The sequence below is a fragment of the Xenopus tropicalis genome, chromosome 7 (genome assembly GCF_000004195.4).
Source record: "Xenopus tropicalis strain Nigerian chromosome 7, UCB_Xtro_10.0, whole genome shotgun sequence".
Lineage (NCBI taxonomy): Eukaryota > Metazoa > Chordata > Amphibia > Anura > Pipidae > Xenopus > Xenopus tropicalis.
The window spans coordinates 127,706,043-127,721,861 of record NC_030683.2 but is presented as its reverse complement, the minus strand read 5'-3'; the positions used below and the strand labels follow the sequence as shown (position 1 = coordinate 127,721,861).

At 45.1% G+C, this 15,819-nt stretch overlaps 2 protein-coding genes across 2 annotated transcripts in view; both read left to right on the top strand.

The window, feature by feature from the left end:
* The window catches only part of fcgbp (Fc fragment of IgG binding protein), a 29,355-nt gene extending 23,204 nt beyond the window's left edge, over window positions 1-6,151 (top strand). The window contains exons 15-20 of the mRNA XM_012967593.3: window positions 696-1,291; window positions 1,373-1,943; window positions 2,824-3,023; window positions 3,146-3,517; window positions 4,111-4,394; window positions 5,761-6,151. Of these exons, the coding sequence (XP_012823047.2) occupies window positions 696-1,291; window positions 1,373-1,943; window positions 2,824-3,023; window positions 3,146-3,517; window positions 4,111-4,394; window positions 5,761-5,770 (2,033 nt within the window). The 3' untranslated portion in view covers window positions 5,771-6,151. The remainder of the gene's footprint in view (window positions 1-695; window positions 1,292-1,372; window positions 1,944-2,823; window positions 3,024-3,145; window positions 3,518-4,110; window positions 4,395-5,760) is intronic.
* A 6,790-nt stretch (window positions 6,152-12,941) lies between these two features.
* LOC116412267 (protein qua-1-like) lies at window positions 12,942-14,146 on the top strand (the record flags this gene model as incomplete). Its single annotated transcript, XM_031906122.1, has 4 exons — window positions 12,942-13,389; window positions 13,423-13,485; window positions 13,693-13,962; window positions 14,034-14,146. Coding segments are annotated over 4 exons (894 nt in total), but the record flags the coding sequence as incomplete, so codon positions are not given.
* Window positions 14,147-15,819: the final 1,673 nt, after the last annotated feature.

Below are 15,819 nucleotides of genomic sequence, written 5' to 3'. Positions count from 1 at the left end.
TACTTTAGGCACCTCCCCACCCCAGTACAAACAGGAGTCATGTCCTCATGTTCTGTAAAAATTGCACTGGTCTGGGGATCTTACTACTAAGTACCACCATCTTCATATAACTTCCAAAAGCTCCCCGGGCAGCTATCTATAGAGCCACAAAAGGCCCTTGGTAAACCCTATGAAGATGGACGCAAGCCCAGGGTGCCAAAAAACCCACAATGGAGCCTTAAAAGAAACTACTAAGATGGCAGTGCAGCAATTAGCACTGGCGGGCCAAGTTAACCGGGCACTCTAGGCAGCCCGGCTGGCCAGCGTGCCCATTCTCACCCACCCATTGACATGGCAGATGGAAGGGGGAGCACGAGGAGAGCAACTGTAAGGGTAAGCGAACCTGGACTAGGGGTAGGCAGATGATGTACCTGCCCAACGCCCTCCCACCGTTGACACTCTAGGTAGGTGCCTTTTCATCTTCCACCTACCCATAGTTCTGGCCCTGGCAATTAGTAAGATCCCCAGACTGATGCAATTTATTGAAGATGGAAAAGAGCGATTTAATTCAACATATTGGCACCTTTCCTTGCCCTTTAAAGCAGATTGTAAGCTCTATGAGAGCTATTTAGCTCATGTATCAAAATATTTATGTAAACAATGTAAACAACCATAAAACAGATAGTTAACAGGTTTCTTTATTTGTATTTCCTTAGCTTTATCGTGTCCTTTGAACAGCCACTATGAGCTCTGTGGAAATGGCTGCCCCGTGACCTGCAGTGGTCTTGCCTCACCCACCGGCTGTGTCGCCCCCTGCAAGGAATCCTGTTCTTGCGACAATGGCTTCATCCTGAGTGGTCACAAATGTGTCCCCATTGCCAGCTGTGGATGCGTCTACCAAAACAAATACTACCAGAGCAACGAAGTGTTCTATCCCAACGGCCAATGCAGTGAGAGGTGCCAGTGTGGAGCGAACGGTGTTGCCAACTGCCAGTCTGAAAAATGTGGACCTAATGAAGAATGCACAGTGGTCAATGGAGTTCGTGGCTGTCAACCCAAAGAGTGCGGTAGATGTGTGGCTCAAGGAGATCCACATTATATTTCCTTTGATGGCCTCACCTTCGACTTCCAAGGCACTTGCACCTACACACTGGCCAAGGTGGTGGATGACGACTCCAGACTGGTCAAGTTTTCGGTGGGAGTTGAAAATGAAAGCTACGGAAATGGCAATGTGGCAGTAACAAGGCTGGTGGTGGTCTCTGTATATGGATACTCCGTAGCCATTGAAAGAGGCATGAAGTGGAATGCCAAGGTTAGTCCTAGCCATTCATTTTAACGGTTACAAATAACATAAACTGTGTTTGGTAATCCAATGAATTCATTTATTAAACAGGTCGATGGAGAGATACTCAAACTTCCCCTAAGCCTTGATGATGACAGTGTTGTGATAAACCAAGAAGGGAATAATATTGTGATCCAGACAGATTTTGGCTTGAAGGTTCTCTATGACGCCGTCTACCATGTTGTTGTCAACGTGCCCAGCTCGTACCGAGGGAAAATGGGAGGCTTGTGCGGCAATTTCAACGGGGATAAATCCGACGAATTCCAGCTTCCTAACAAGCAAGTCGTCAAAAATGTAAATCAGTTTGGTGCAGCCTGGAAGGTCAGCATTGCCGGTGCCAAATGTTACGACGACTGCGGTGACAAGTGTTTTGTGTGTGACCCCCCCAAACTACAACCCTTCAAAGGCACCGCGTCCTGTGGCATGATCACCAATCCATCAGGTCCATTTAGAGCCTGCCACTCTAAGATCAGCCCAACGGAATACTTTGATCATTGCACATATGACTCCTGTGCAGCAGAAGGGAAGGATGATTTCCTCTGCAAAAGCCTTCAGGCCTACACTGCTGTCTGCCAAACCGTAGGTGTCGCTATTGAGAATTGGAGAACGGCTTCTTTCTGCCGTAAGTACTATATGTTGACATTGTGAGTTATAAATTGTGTCTCAAAGGAGAAGGAAAGGCATTTTGGCCACATTAGTGCCACCTAGAATGCTATATTTATTCTGCAGAAAGCTTTACCATACCTGAGTAAACAGCCCTAGAAGCTCCCTCTGTTTGTTTAGGATAGCAGCGGCCATTTTAGCTTGGTCTCAGTAGCTTCCGTGATGCAACTCTAGCTGCTGGTAACTCAGATTACACAGGGTTGGGAGGGGGAGCAAATTCTAATGGGAGGGGGAGCAAATTCTGATGGGAGGGGGAGATAATTCTGATGGGAGGGGGAGTGAATTCTGATAGGAGGGGGAGTGAATTCTGATAGGAGGGGGAGCAAATTCTGATGGGAGGGAATTCTGATGGGAGGGGGAGCAAATTCTGATATGAGGGGAAGCAAATTCTGATGGGAGGAGAGCAAATTCTGATGGGAGGGGGAGCAAATTCTCATGGGAGGGGGAGCGAATTAAGATGGGAGGGGGAGTGAAATCTGATGGGAGGGGGGAGCTAATTCTGATGGGAGGGGAAGCGAATTCTGATGGGGGGGGGGAATTCTGATGGGAGGGGGAGCATATTCTGATGGGAGGGGGAGAAGGAAAAGGGAGGTAGAGAGAAGCAAACTGAGCAGACTCGTGCCCTTGCCCTGAAGGATTTTTCTGAGAGGCAAAGTCTGACACAGCAGAACATGTGTAGACAAAAGAAGAGCAGTGTTTCTTTCGATAGAGGACTCTGTGAGTGCTTATGGCTGTATTTACATAGAGCTTACTTAGTTTTTACCTTTCCTTCTCTGTTAAACCAACCATAACGTCCTAGCCTATTAATTAATCCCAATGATTTCTCTTGATCCTTCCAGCTCTGTCTTGCCCAGCCAATAGCCATTATGAACTCTGCACCAGAACTTGCGATCAAACCTGCACGGGCATCAGTTCCCCGACCAAGTGCACAACCCGGTGCTTCGAAGGATGTGAGTGCAACGCCGGCTTTGTGTCTGATGGAGAGAAATGCGTCTCTATGGACAAGTGTGGCTGCACCTTCAATGGAAGATACCTGAGTGTAAGACTTTATTTGAAGACATCTCATGATCTATAACCCACCCCAGAGAAGGTCAAACTACAAGTAGCACTTAATTACTTAGTTTCCCTTTACCAAACATTTTCTTTTTTTTCTCTTAACAGGACAGCGAGTCCTTTATCACTGGTGACTGCCGCCAGAGATGCAAGTGTCAGGCAGGGGGAGTCATTTGTGAAGCTATTTCATGTCGTGCCAAGGAACGTTGTGGACTCAAAAATGGAGTCAGAGGCTGCTACAAGGAGGAAGGAGAGTGCTCCTTGAACCCACAGAACCTTGTGACTTTTGACGGCCTGTCTGGAGGACCTGTTGGGAATGGTCCCTTGGAGGTGGCTTCCCTTTGCAAAGTTGATGTGGCTTCATGGTTCCGAGTCCTTGCAGACATCCAGACTTGTGGAAAGGGACCCTCGTCCGTTGCTAGGCTACATATTTTCATTCAAAATTCCCTGGTGACCATTACTAAGGATAAAGAAATCTGGGTGAGTCTTCTTCTTCTGCTCCACCACCTAATAGATGACCAAGGATCAGGTTTCAATTATTAAAGAACTATAGGAGTTAATGCATGTAGGAAAATATCAAGGGATAATACATCCAATTTCATGGGTAGACAATAAAATAAAATAATTCCAGGCAATATTAAAGGGGACATATTGTGTGGAAATCAACATTGTGCCAATGAATTGTACTCATCATAACAAGTAGTGTTTCAGGCTGATTTAATGAAATTTTCTCCAAGAACCACTAGCTCCGCCCATTTGTTCCACTTCCTGGCTGTGCAGGGGGGGCGGTGGCACTCAGCACAATGCACTATAGGATAGGAACCAATCAGCAACTAGGATGACCTGATAGGGAACTGAAGCCTGTCTTTGCTTGTGAGACTGCAGGGCTGTGATTGGCTAACCCCCTCCTACTGTGGCAGGGACCATTAGGACACGCCCACTCTTCATAATTGCCATCGGGACTAGGAGTATTTTCCCTTATCCTATCTGTCTCCATTAAATTATATAAGACCAGAATACTTTGTGTCTTTAGTGAATTCTAGATGGACCCATCTTTCTACCCTTTCTTCTAGGTTAATGGACGGTCATCATCACTTCCAGCTCGGCTCTCTGGTTTAGATGTCAGCGTCGTTGAGAAGACCACCCTGGTTCAGATTGGCACGGACCTTAGGATAGAGCTGAGCGACAGCGGGGAACTAAAACTCCGCGTGGCTGAGGGATTGGCCGGCGCTCTATGCGGAGCTTGTGGCAACTTCAACGATGTAAGCGCAGATGATCTTGTTGGTCCTGGTGGAAAAGTCGTTACAAATATTGTGCAGTTTATTACATCATGGACAGCTCGGGACTTCAGCAGCTGGTGAGTAGGGATATATCTACAATTTTGGATGTGTTTAGCTGGGATAAAGAAAAGAAGATCTTCTAAAGGTGGTCCTATATGGGCAAATTTCAGCTGCCGATAGCGGTCCTTTAGACCGATTAGGCAGATTATCTGCCCGTGTATGGGCACCAGTGATGGGCCTTCCCAACTGACATCGGGCCTGAAAATAACCAGATCAAGATTGGACAGGTTTGATTTCCAAGACCGGCTTGGGACTCCTCCAGTTACATTGGAGGAGGAGAAACAATAGTTACATAGTTACATAGGGTTGAAAAAAGACCAGTGTCCATCAAGTTCAACCCATCCAAGTAAACCCAGCACACCTAACCCACACCTACCAATCTATACACTCACATACAGGTTAGCTGAAAGCAGTTCTAATGTGTAGCGCTGGCTCCTTCTGAAAGCTCAGACTCAGGCACACTTTACTGCTGCGCTGCAAGTTGAAATGTGATATTCCCCCCCTCACCCCCAGCAGCCGATCAGCAGAACAATGGGAAGGGAGCAAGATAGCAGCTCCCAGTAGGTATCAGAATAGCACTCAATAGTAAGAAATCCAAGTCCGGCTTGGGACTCCTCCAGTTACATGAGAGTAGGAGAAACAATAGGTTAGCTGAAAGCAGTTCTAATGTGTAGCGCTGGCTGAAAGCTCAGACTCAGACACACTTTACTGCTGCGCTGCAAGTTGGAGTGATATCCCCCCCCCCTCACCCCCAGCAGCCGATCAGCCGAACAATGGGAAGGGAGCAAGATAGCAGCTCCCAGTAGGTATCAGAATAGCACTCAATAGTAAGAAATCCAAGTCCGGCTTGGGACTCCTCCAGTTACATGGGAGTAGAAGAAACAATAGGTTAGCTGAAAGCAGTTCTAATGTGTAGCGCTGGCTGAAAGCTCAGACTCAGGCACACTTTACTGCTGCGCTGCAAGTTGGAGTGATATCCCCCCCTCACCCCCAGCAGCCGATCAGCAGAACAATGGGAAGGGAGCAAGATAGCAGCTCCCAGTAGGTATCAGAATAGCACTCAATAGTAAGAAATCCAAGTCCGGCTTGGGACTCCTCCAGTTACATGGGAGTAGGAGAAACAATAGGTTAGCTGAAAGCAGTTCTAATGGGTAGCGCTGGCTGAAAGCTCAGACTCAGGCACAATGCACTGAGATGGCGCCTACACACCAATATTACAGCTACAAATACATTTGTTGGGTCAAGAATAAAAGGTTAAATGGCAGAGGGAATTATTTGCTGTGTAACAGTGTCATTTAGAGATAAAAAGTGCCCCATAAATATCATGGCAGTGTCCCTTTAATAAAACAGTGGTCATTTTGCACTTTTTTCTTTCTCCCACAGCAATGCCTGAACAGATGAAAAAAGATGGCCACACCCTTGTTTCCCTACACGCCAACCCAAATGCCCACTATTTTAGATGACAGATTGGTTGGTATCTCCTCCTTTTCTACAGTATCTCTTGGGATGACAGAGGAATGAAACAGAAGGCACAATGTTATAGATATTGAAATATTGTCCTAGATATTGCTATTAAATGTGAAAAACCAAGTACAAACCAATATAACCAGGCTAAATGATTTGGTATGCTCTGGGCAATGTCTCTAAAAAATATAACTCATTCCTATAATCCGGGCAAATGTATATAAATGTCATAAAATTGGTTTTGCACGGCCGCCATATAAAAGAAAAAAAAAAAAAAAAGCATTCAAATAAAAATAATTTCAAAGACCTATGAGAGTTGATGTTTATAGTCTGGTTTATAAGTACATGATTCACTTCTAAAGGGGAAGGTAAAGGGGAAGGTAAAGGGGAAGGTAAATGGGAAGGTAAAGGGGAAGGTAAATGGGAAGGTAAATGGGAAGGTAAATGGGAAGGTAAAGGGGAAGGTAAAGGGGAAGGTAAAGGGGAAGGTAAATGGGAAGGTAAAGGGGAAGGTAAAGGGGAAGGTAAATGGGAAGGTAAAGGGGAAGGTAAATGGGAAGGTAAAGGGGAAGGTAAAGCAGACGGTAAATGGGAAGGTAAAGGGGAAGGTAAAAAGGAAGGTAAGGGAAGGTAAAGGGAAGGTAAAGGGGAAGGTAAGGGAAGGTAAAGGGGAAGGTAAATGGGAAGGTAAAGCAGAAGCTAAATGGGAAGGTAAAGGGGAAGGTAAAGGGGAAGGTAAGGGAAGGTAAAGGGGAAGGTAAATGGGAAGGTAAAGGGGAAGGTAAATGGGAAGGTAAATGGGAAGGTAAATGGGAAGGTAAAGGGGAAGGTAAAGGGGAAGGTAAATGGGAAGGTAAAGGGGAAGGTAAATGGGAAGGTAAAGGGGAAGGTAAATGGGAAGATAAATTGGAAGGTAAAGGGGAAGGTAAAGGGGAAGGTAAATGGGAAGGTAAATGGGAAGGTAAAGGGGAAGGTAAATGGGAAGGTAAAGGGGAAGGTAAATGGGAAGGTAAAGGGGAAGGTAAAGGGGAAGGTAAAGGGGAAGGTAAAAGGGGAAGGTAAATGGAAAGGTAAATGGGAAGGTAAAGCAGAAGCTAAATGGGAAGGTAAAGGGGAAGGTAAATGGGAAGGTAAATGGGAAGGTAAAGGGGAAGGTAAAGGGAAGGTAAATGGGAAGGTAAAGGGGAAGGTAAAGCGGAAGCTAAATGGAAGGTAAGGGGAAGGTAAAGGGGAAGGTAAATGGGAAGGTAAATGGGAAGGTAAATGGGAAGGTAAATGGGAAGGTAAAGGGGAAGGTAAATGGGAAGGTAAATGGGAAGGTAAATGGGAAGGTAAATGGGAAGGTAAATGGGAAGGTAAATGGGAAGGTAAAGGGGAAGGTAAAAGGGAAGGTAAAGGGGAAGGTAAAGGGGAAGGTAAATGGGAAGGTAAATGGGAAGGTAATGGGAAGGTAAATGGGAAGGTAAATGGGAAGGTAAATGGGAAGGTAAATGGGAAGGTAAAGGCGAAGGTAAATGGGAAGGTAAATGGGAAGGTAAATGGGAAGGTAAAGGGGAAGGTAAAGGGGAAGGTAAAAGGGAAGGTAAAGGGGAAGGTAAAGGGGAAGGTAAATGGAAAGGTAAATGGGAAGGTAAATGGGAAGGTAAATGGGAAGGTAAATGGGAAGGTAAGGCGAAGGTAAAAGGGAAGGTAAAGGGGAAGGTAAAAGGGAAGGTAAATGGGAAGGTAAATGGGAAGGTAAATGGGAAGGTAAATGGGAAGGTAAATGGGAAGGTAAAGAGGAAGGTAAAAGGGAAGGTAAAGGGGAAGGTAAAGGGGAAGGTAAATGGAAAGGTAAATGGGAAGGTAAATGGGAAGGTAAATGGGAAGGTAAATGGGAAGGTAAAGGCGAAGGTAAAGGGAAGGTAAAGGGGAAGGTAAAGGGAAGGTAAATGGAAAGGTAAATGGGAAGGTAAATGGGAAGGTAAATGGGAAGGTAAAGGCGAAGGTAAAAGGGAAGGTAAAGGGGAAGGTAAAGGGGAAGGTAAATGGAAAGGTAAATGGGAAGGTAAATGGGAAGGTAAATGGGAAGGTAAAGGCGAAGGTAAAAGGGAAGGTAAAGGGGAAGGTAAAAGGGAAGGTAAATGGGAAGGTAAAGGGGAAGGTAAAGGGGAAGGTAAAGGGGAAGGTAAATGGAAAGGTAAATGGGAAGGTAAAGCAGAAGCTAAATGGGAAGGTAAATGGGAAGGTAAAGGGGAAGGTAAATGGGAAGGTAAAGGGGAAGGTAAAGGGGAAGGTAAATGGGAAGGTAAATGGGAAGGTAAAGGGGAAGGTAAAGGGGAAGGTAAATGGGAAGGTAAATGGGAAGGTAAAGGGGAAGGTAAATGGGAAGGTAAATGGGAAGGTAAAGGGGAAGGTAAAAGGGAAGGTAAATGGGAAGGTAAATGGGAAGGTAAATGGGAAGGTAAATGGGAAGGTAAATGGGAAGGTAAAGAGGAAGGTAAAAGGGAAGGTAAAGGGGAAGGTAAAGGGGAAGGTAAATGGAAAGGTAAATGGAAAGGTAAATGGGAAGGTAAATGGGAAGGTAAATGGGAAGGTAAATGGGAAGGTAAAGGCGAAGGTAAAAGGGAAGGTAAAGGGGAAGGTAAAAGGGAAGGTAAATGGAAAGGTAAATGGGAAGGTAAATGGGAAGGTAAATGGGAAGGTAAAGGCGAAGGTAAAAGGGAAGGTAAAGGGGAAGGTAAAGGGGAAGGTAAATGGAAAGGTAAATGGGAAGGTAAATGGGAAGGTAAATGGGAAGGTAAAGGCGAAGGTAAAAGGGAAGGTAAAGGGGAAGGTAAAAGGGAAGGTAAATGGGAAGGTAAAGGGGAAGGTAAAGGGGAAGGTAAAGGGGAAGGTAAATGGAAAGGTAAATGGGAAGGTAAAGCAGAAGCTAAATGGGAAGGTAAATGGGAAGGTAAAGGGGAAGGTAAATGGGAAGGTAAAGGGGAAGGTAAAGGGGAAGGTAAATGGGAAGGTAAATGGGAAGGTAAAGGGGAAGGTAAAGGGGAAGGTAAATGGGAAGGTAAATGGGAAGGTAAAGGGGAAGGTAAATGGGAAGGTAAATGGGAAGGTAAATGGGAAGGTAAAGGGGAAGGTAAAGGGGAAGGTAAAGGGGAAGGTAAATGGGAAGGTAAAGGGGAAGGTAAAGGGGAAGGTAAATGGGAAGATAAATTGAAGGTAAGGGGAAGGTAAAGGGGAAGGTAAATGGGAAGGTAAATGGGAAGGTAAAGGGGAAGGTAAATGGGAAGGTAAAGGGGAAGGTAAATGGGAAGGTAAAGGGGAAGGTAAAGGGGAAGGTAAAGGGGAAGGTAAAGGGGAAGGTAAAGGGGAAGGTAAAGGGGAAGGTAAAGGGGAAGGTAAATGGGAAGATAAATTGGAAGGTAAAGGGGAAGGTAAATGGGAAGGTAAAGGGGAAGGTAAATGGGAAGATAAATTGGAAGGTAAAGGGGAAGGTAAAGGGGAAGGTAAATGGGAAGGTAAATGGGAAGGTAAAGGGGAAGGTAAATGGGAAGGTAAAGGGGAAGGTAAATGGGAAGGTAAATGGGAAGGTAAAGGGGAAGGTAAATGGGAAGGTAAAGGGGAAGGTAAAGGGGAAGGTAAATGGGAAGGTAAATGGGAAGGTAAAGGGGAAGGTAAAGGGGAAGGTAAATGGGAAGGTAAATGGGAAGGTAAAGGGGAAGGTAAATGGGAAGGTAAATGGGAAGGTAAATGGGAAGGTAAAGGGGAAGGTAAAGGGGAAGGTAAAGGGGAAGGTAAATGGGAAGGTAAAGGGGAAGGTAAAGGGGAAGGTAAATGGGAAGATAAATTGGAAGGTAAAGGGGAAGGTAAAGGGGAAGGTAAATGGGAAGGTAAATGGGAAGGTAAAGGGGAAGGTAAATGGGAAGGTAAAGGGGAAGGTAAATGGGAAGGTAAAGGGGAAGGTAAAGGGGAAGGTAAAGGGGAAGGTAAAGGGGAAGGTAAAGGGGAAGGTAAATGGGAAGGTAAAGGGGAAGGTAAATGGGAAGATAAATTGGAAGGTAAAGGGGAAGGTAAATGGGAAGGTAAAGGGGAAGGTAAATGGGAAGATAAATTGGAAGGTAAAGGGGAAGGTAAAGGGGAAGGTAAATGGGAAGGTAAATGGGAAGGTAAAGGGGAAGGTAAATGGGAAGGTAAAGGGGAAGGTAAATGGGAAGGTAAAGGGGAAGGTAAAGGGGAAGGTAAAGGGGAAGGTAAAGGGGAAGGTAAATGGAAAGGTAAATGGGAAGGTAAAGCAGAAGCTAAATGGGAAGGTAAAGGGGAAGGTAAAGGGGAAGGTAAATGGGAAGGTAAAGGGGAAGGTAAATGGGAAGGTAAAGGGGAAGGTAAAGCAGACGGTAAATGGGAAGGTAAAGGGGAAGGTAAAAAGGAAGGTAAAGGGGAAGGTAAATGGGAAGGAAAAGGGGAAGGTAAATGGGAAGGTAAAGGGGAAGGTAAATGGGAAGGTAAAGGGGAAGGTAAATGGGAAGGTAAAGGGGAAGGTAAAGCAGACGGTAAATGGGAAGGTAAAGGGGAAGGTAAAAAGGAAGGTAAAGGGGAAGGTAAATGGGAAGGTAAAGGGGAAGGTAAAGGGGAAGGTAAAGGGGAAGGTAAATGGGAAGGTAAAGCAGAAGCTAAATGGGAAGGTAAAGGGGAAGGTAAAGGGGAAGGTAAATGGGAAGGTAAAGGGGAAGGTAAAGGGGAAGGTAAATGGGAAGGTAAAGGGGAAGGTAAATGGGAAGGTAAATGGGAAGGTAAATGGGAAGGTAAAGGGGAAGGTAAAGGGGAAGGTAAATGGGAAGGTAAAGGGGAAGGTAAATGGGAAGGTAAAGGGGAAGGTAAATGGGAAGATAAATTGGAAGGTAAAGGGGAAGGTAAAGGGGAAGGTAAATGGGAAGGTAAATGGGAAGGTAAAGGGGAAGGTAAATGGGAAGGTAAAGGGGAAGGTAAATGGGAAGGTAAAGGGGAAGGTAAAGGGGAAGGTAAAGGGGAAGGTAAAGGGGAAGGTAAATGGAAAGGTAAATGGGAAGGTAAAGCAGAAGCTAAATGGGAAGGTAAAGGGGAAGGTAAATGGGAAGGTAAATGGGAAGGTAAAGGGGAAGGTAAAGGGGAAGGTAAATGGGAAGGTAAAGGGGAAGGTAAAGCAGAAGCTAAATGGGAAGGTAAAGGGGAAGGTAAAGGAAGGAAGGGAAGGTAAATGGGAAGGTAAATGGGAAGGTAAATGGGAAGGTAAATGGGAAGGTAAAGGGGAAGGTAAATGGGAAGGTAAATGGGAAGGTAAATGGGAAGGTAAATGGGAAGGTAAAGGGGAAGGTAAAAGGAAAGGTAAAGGGGAAGGTAAAGGGGAAGGTAAATGGGAAGGTAAATGGGAAGGTAAATGGGAAGGTAAATGGGAAGGTAAAGGGGAAGGTAAATGGGAAGGTAAATGGGAAGGTAAATGGGAAGGTAAATGGGAAGGTAAATGGGAAGGTAAAGGCGAAGGTAAATGGGAAGGTAAATGGGAAGGTAAATGGGAAGGTAAAGGGGAAGGTAAAGGGGAAGGTAAAAGGGAAGGTAAATGGGAAGGTAAATGGGAAGGTAAATGGGAAGGTAAATGGGAAGGTAAATGGGAAGGTAAAGAGGAAGGTAAAAGGGAAGGTAAAGGGGAAGGTAAAGGGGAAGGTAAATGGAAAGGTAAATGGGAAGGTAAAGGGGAAGGTAAAGGGGAAGGTAAATGGAAAGGTAAATGGGAAGGTAAATGGGAAGGTAAATGGGAAGGTAAATGGGAAGGTAAATGGGAAGGTAAAGGGGAAGGTAAATGGAAAGGTAAATGGGAAGGTAAATGGGAAGGTAAATGGGAAGGTAAATGGGAAGGTAAATGGGAAGGTAAAGAGGAAGGTAAAAGGGAAGGTAAATGGAAAGGTAAATGGGAAGGTAAATGGGAAGGTAAATGGGAAGGTAAATGGGAAGGTAAAGGCGAAGGTAAAAGGGAAGGTAAAGGGGAAGGTAAAAGGGAAGGTAAATGGGAAGGTAAATGGGAAGGTAAATGGGAAGGTAAATGGGAAGGTAAATGGGAAGGTAAATGGGAAGGTAAAGGGGAAGGTAAAGGGGAAGGTAAATGGAAAGGTAAATGGGAAGGTAAATGGGAAGGTAAATGGGAAGGTAAATGGGAAGGTAAAGGCGAAGGTAAAAGGGAAGGTAAAGGGGAAGGTAAAAGGGAAGGTAAATGGGAAGGTAAATGGGAAGGTAAATGGGAAGGTAAATGGGAAGGTAAATGGGAAGGTAAAGAGGAAGGTAAAAGGGAAGGTAAAGGGGAAGGTAAATGGAAAGGTAAATGGGAAGGTAAATGGGAAGGTAAATGGGAAGGTAAATGGGAAGGTAAAGGCGAAGGTAAAAGGGAAGGTAAAGGGGAAGGTAAAAGGGAAGGTAAATGGGAAGGTAAATGGGAAGGTAAATGGGAAGGTAAATGGGAAGGTAAATGGGAAGGTAAAGAGGAAGGTAAAAGGGAAGGTAAAGGGGAAGGTAAAGGGGAAGGTAAATGGAAAGGTAAATGGGAAGGTAAATGGGAAGGTAAATGGGAAGGTAAATGGGAAGGTAAAGGCGAAGGTAAAAGGGAAGGTAAAGGGGAAGGTAAAAGGGAAGGTAAATGGAAAGGTAAATGGGAAGGTAAATGGGAAGGTAAATGGGAAGGTAAAGGCGAAGGTAAAAGGGAAGGTAAAGGGGAAGGTAAAGGGGAAGGTAAATGGAAAGGTAAATGGGAAGGTAAATGGGAAGGTAAATGGGAAGGTAAAGGCGAAGGTAAAAGGGAAGGTAAAGGGGAAGGTAAAAGGGAAGGTAAATGGGAAGGTAAAGGGGAAGGTAAAGGGGAAGGTAAAGGGGAAGGTAAATGGAAAGGTAAATGGGAAGGTAAAGCAGAAGCTAAATGGGAAGGTAAATGGGAAGGTAAAGGGGAAGGTAAATGGGAAGGTAAAGGGGAAGGTAAAGGGGAAGGTAAATGGGAAGGTAAATGGGAAGGTAAAGGGGAAGGTAAAGGGGAAGGTAAATGGGAAGGTAAATGGGAAGGTAAAGGGGAAGGTAAATGGGAAGGTAAATGGGAAGGTAAATGGGAAGGTAAAGGGGAAGGTAAAGGGGAAGGTAAAGGGGAAGGTAAATGGGAAGGTAAAGGGGAAGGTAAAGGGGAAGGTAAATGGGAAGATAAATTGGAAGGTAAAGGGGAAGGTAAAGGGGAAGGTAAATGGGAAGGTAAATGGGAAGGTAAAGGGGAAGGTAAATGGGAAGGTAAAGGGGAAGGTAAATGGGAAGGTAAAGGGGAAGGTAAAGGGGAAGGTAAAGGGGAAGGTAAAGGGGAAGGTAAAGGGGAAGGTAAATGGGAAGGTAAAGGGGAAGGTAAATGGGAAGGTAAATGGGAAGGTAAAGGGGAAGGTAAAGGGGAAGGTAAATGGGAAGGTAAATGGGAAGGTAAAGGGGAAGGTAAATGGGAAGGTAAAGGGGAAGGTAAATGGGAAGGTAAAGGGGAAGGTAAAGGGGAAGGTAAAGGGGAAGGTAAAGGGGAAGGTAAATGGAAAGGTAAATGGGAAGGTAAAGCAGAAGCTAAATGGGAAGGTAAAGGGGAAGGTAAAGGGGAAGGTAAATGGGAAGGTAAAGGGGAAGGTAAATGGGAAGGTAAAGGGGAAGGTAAAGCAGACGGTAAATGGGAAGGTAAAGGGGAAGGTAAAAGGAGGTAAAGGGGAAGGTAAATGGGAAGGAAAAGGGGAAGGTAAATGGGAAGGTAAAGGGGAAGGTAAATGGGAAGGTAAAGGGGAAGGTAAATGGGAAGGTAAAGGGAAGGTAAAGCAGACGGTAAATGGGAAGGTAAAGGGGAAGGTAAAAAGGAAGGTAAAGGGGAAGGTAAATGGGAAGGTAAAGGGGAAGGTAAAGGGGAAGGTAAAGGGGAAGGTAAATGGGAAGGTAAAGCAGAAGCTAAATGGGAAGGTAAAGGGGAAGGTAAAGGGGAAGGTAAAGGGGAAGGTAAATGGGAAGGTAAAGGGGAAGGTAAAGGGGAAGGTAAATGGGAAGGTAAAGGGGAAGGTAAATGGGAAGGTAAATGGGAAGGTAAATGGGAAGGTAAAGGGGAAGGTAAAGGGGAAGGTAAATGGGAAGGTAAAGGGGAAGGTAAATGGGAAGGTAAGGGGAAGGTAAATGGGAAGATAAATTGGAAGGTAAAGGGGAAGGTAAAGGGGAAGGTAAATGGGAAGGTAAATGGGAAGGTAAAGGGGAAGGTAAATGGGAAGGTAAAGGGGAAGGTAAATGGGAAGGTAAAGGGGAAGGTAAAGGGGAAGGTAAAGGGGAAGGTAAAGGGGAAGGTAAATGGAAAGGTAAATGGGAAGGTAAAGCAGAAGCTAAATGGGAAGGTAAAGGGGAAGGTAAATGGGAAGGTAAATGGGAAGGTAAAGGGGAAGGTAAAGGGGAAGGTAAATGGGAAGGTAAAGGGGAAGGTAAAGCAGAAGCTAAATGGGAAGGTAAAGGGGAAGGTAAAGGGGAAGGTAAATGGGAAGGTAAATGGGAAGGTAAATGGGAAGGTAAATGGGAAGGTAAATGGGAAGGTAAAGGGGAAGGTAAATGGGAAGGTAAATGGGAAGGTAAATGGGAAGGTAAATGGGAAGGTAAATGGGAAGGTAAATGGGAAGGTAAAGGGGAAGGTAAAAGGGAAGGTAAAGGGGAAGGTAAAGGGGAAGGTAAATGGGAAGGTAAATGGGAAGGTAAATGGGAAGGTAAATGGGAAGGTAAAGGGGAAGGTAAATGGGAAGGTAAATGGGAAGGTAAATGGGAAGGTAAATGGGAAGGTAAATGGGAAGGTAAAGGCGAAGGTAAATGGGAAGGTAAATGGGAAGGTAAAGGGGAAGGTAAAGGGGAAGGTAAAAGGGAAGGTAAAGGGGAAGGTAAAGGGGAAGGTAAATGGAAAGGTAAATGGGAAGGTAAATGGGAAGGTAAATGGGAAGGTAAATGGGAAGGTAAAGGCAAAGGTAAAAGGGAAGGTAAAGGGGAAGGTAAAAGGGAAGGTAAATGGGAAGGTAAATGGGAAGGTAAATGGGAAGGTAAATGGGAAGGTAAATGGGAAGGTAAAGAGGAAGGTAAAAGGGAAGGTAAAGGGGAAGGTAAAGGGGAAGGTAAATGGAAAGGTAAATGGGAAGGTAAATGGGAAGGTAAATGGGAAGGTAAATGGGAAGGTAAAGGCGAAGGTAAAAGGGAAGGTAAAGGGGAAGGTAAAAGGGAAGGTAAATGGAAAGGTAAATGGGAAGGTAAATGGGAAGGTAAATGGGAAGGTAAAGGCGAAGGTAAAAGGGAAGGTAAAGGGGAAGGTAAAGGGGAAGGTAAATGGAAAGGTAAATGGGAAGGTAAATGGGAAGGTAAATGGGAAGGTAAAGGCGAAGGTAAAAGGGAAGGTAAAGGGGAAGGTAAAAGGGAAGGTAAATGGGAAGGTAAAGGGGAAGGTAAAGGGGAAGGTAAAGGGGAAGGTAAATGGAAAGGTAAATGGGAAGGTAAAGCAGAAGCTAAATGGGAAGGTAAATGGGAAGGTAAAGGGGAAGGTAAATGGGAAGGTAAAGGGGAAGGTAAAGGGGAAGGTAAATGGGAAGGTAAATGGGAAGGTAAAGGGGAAGGTAAAGGGGAAGGTAAATGGGAAGGTAAATGGGAAGGTAAAGGGGAAGGTAAATGGGAAGGTAAATGGGAAGGTAAATGGGAAGGTAAAGGGGAAGGTAAAGGGGAAGGTAAAGGGGAAGGTAAATGGGAAGGTAAAGGGGAAGGTAAAGGGGAAGGTAAATGGGAAGATAAATTGGAAGGTAAAGGGGAAGGTAAAGGGGAAGGTAAATGGGAAGGTAAATGGGAAGGTAAAGGGGAAGGTAAATGGGAAGGTAAAGGGGAAGGTAAATGGGAAGGTAAAGGGGAAGGTAAAGGGGAAGGTAAAGGGGAAGGTAAAGGGGAAGGTAAAGGGGAAGGTAAATGGGA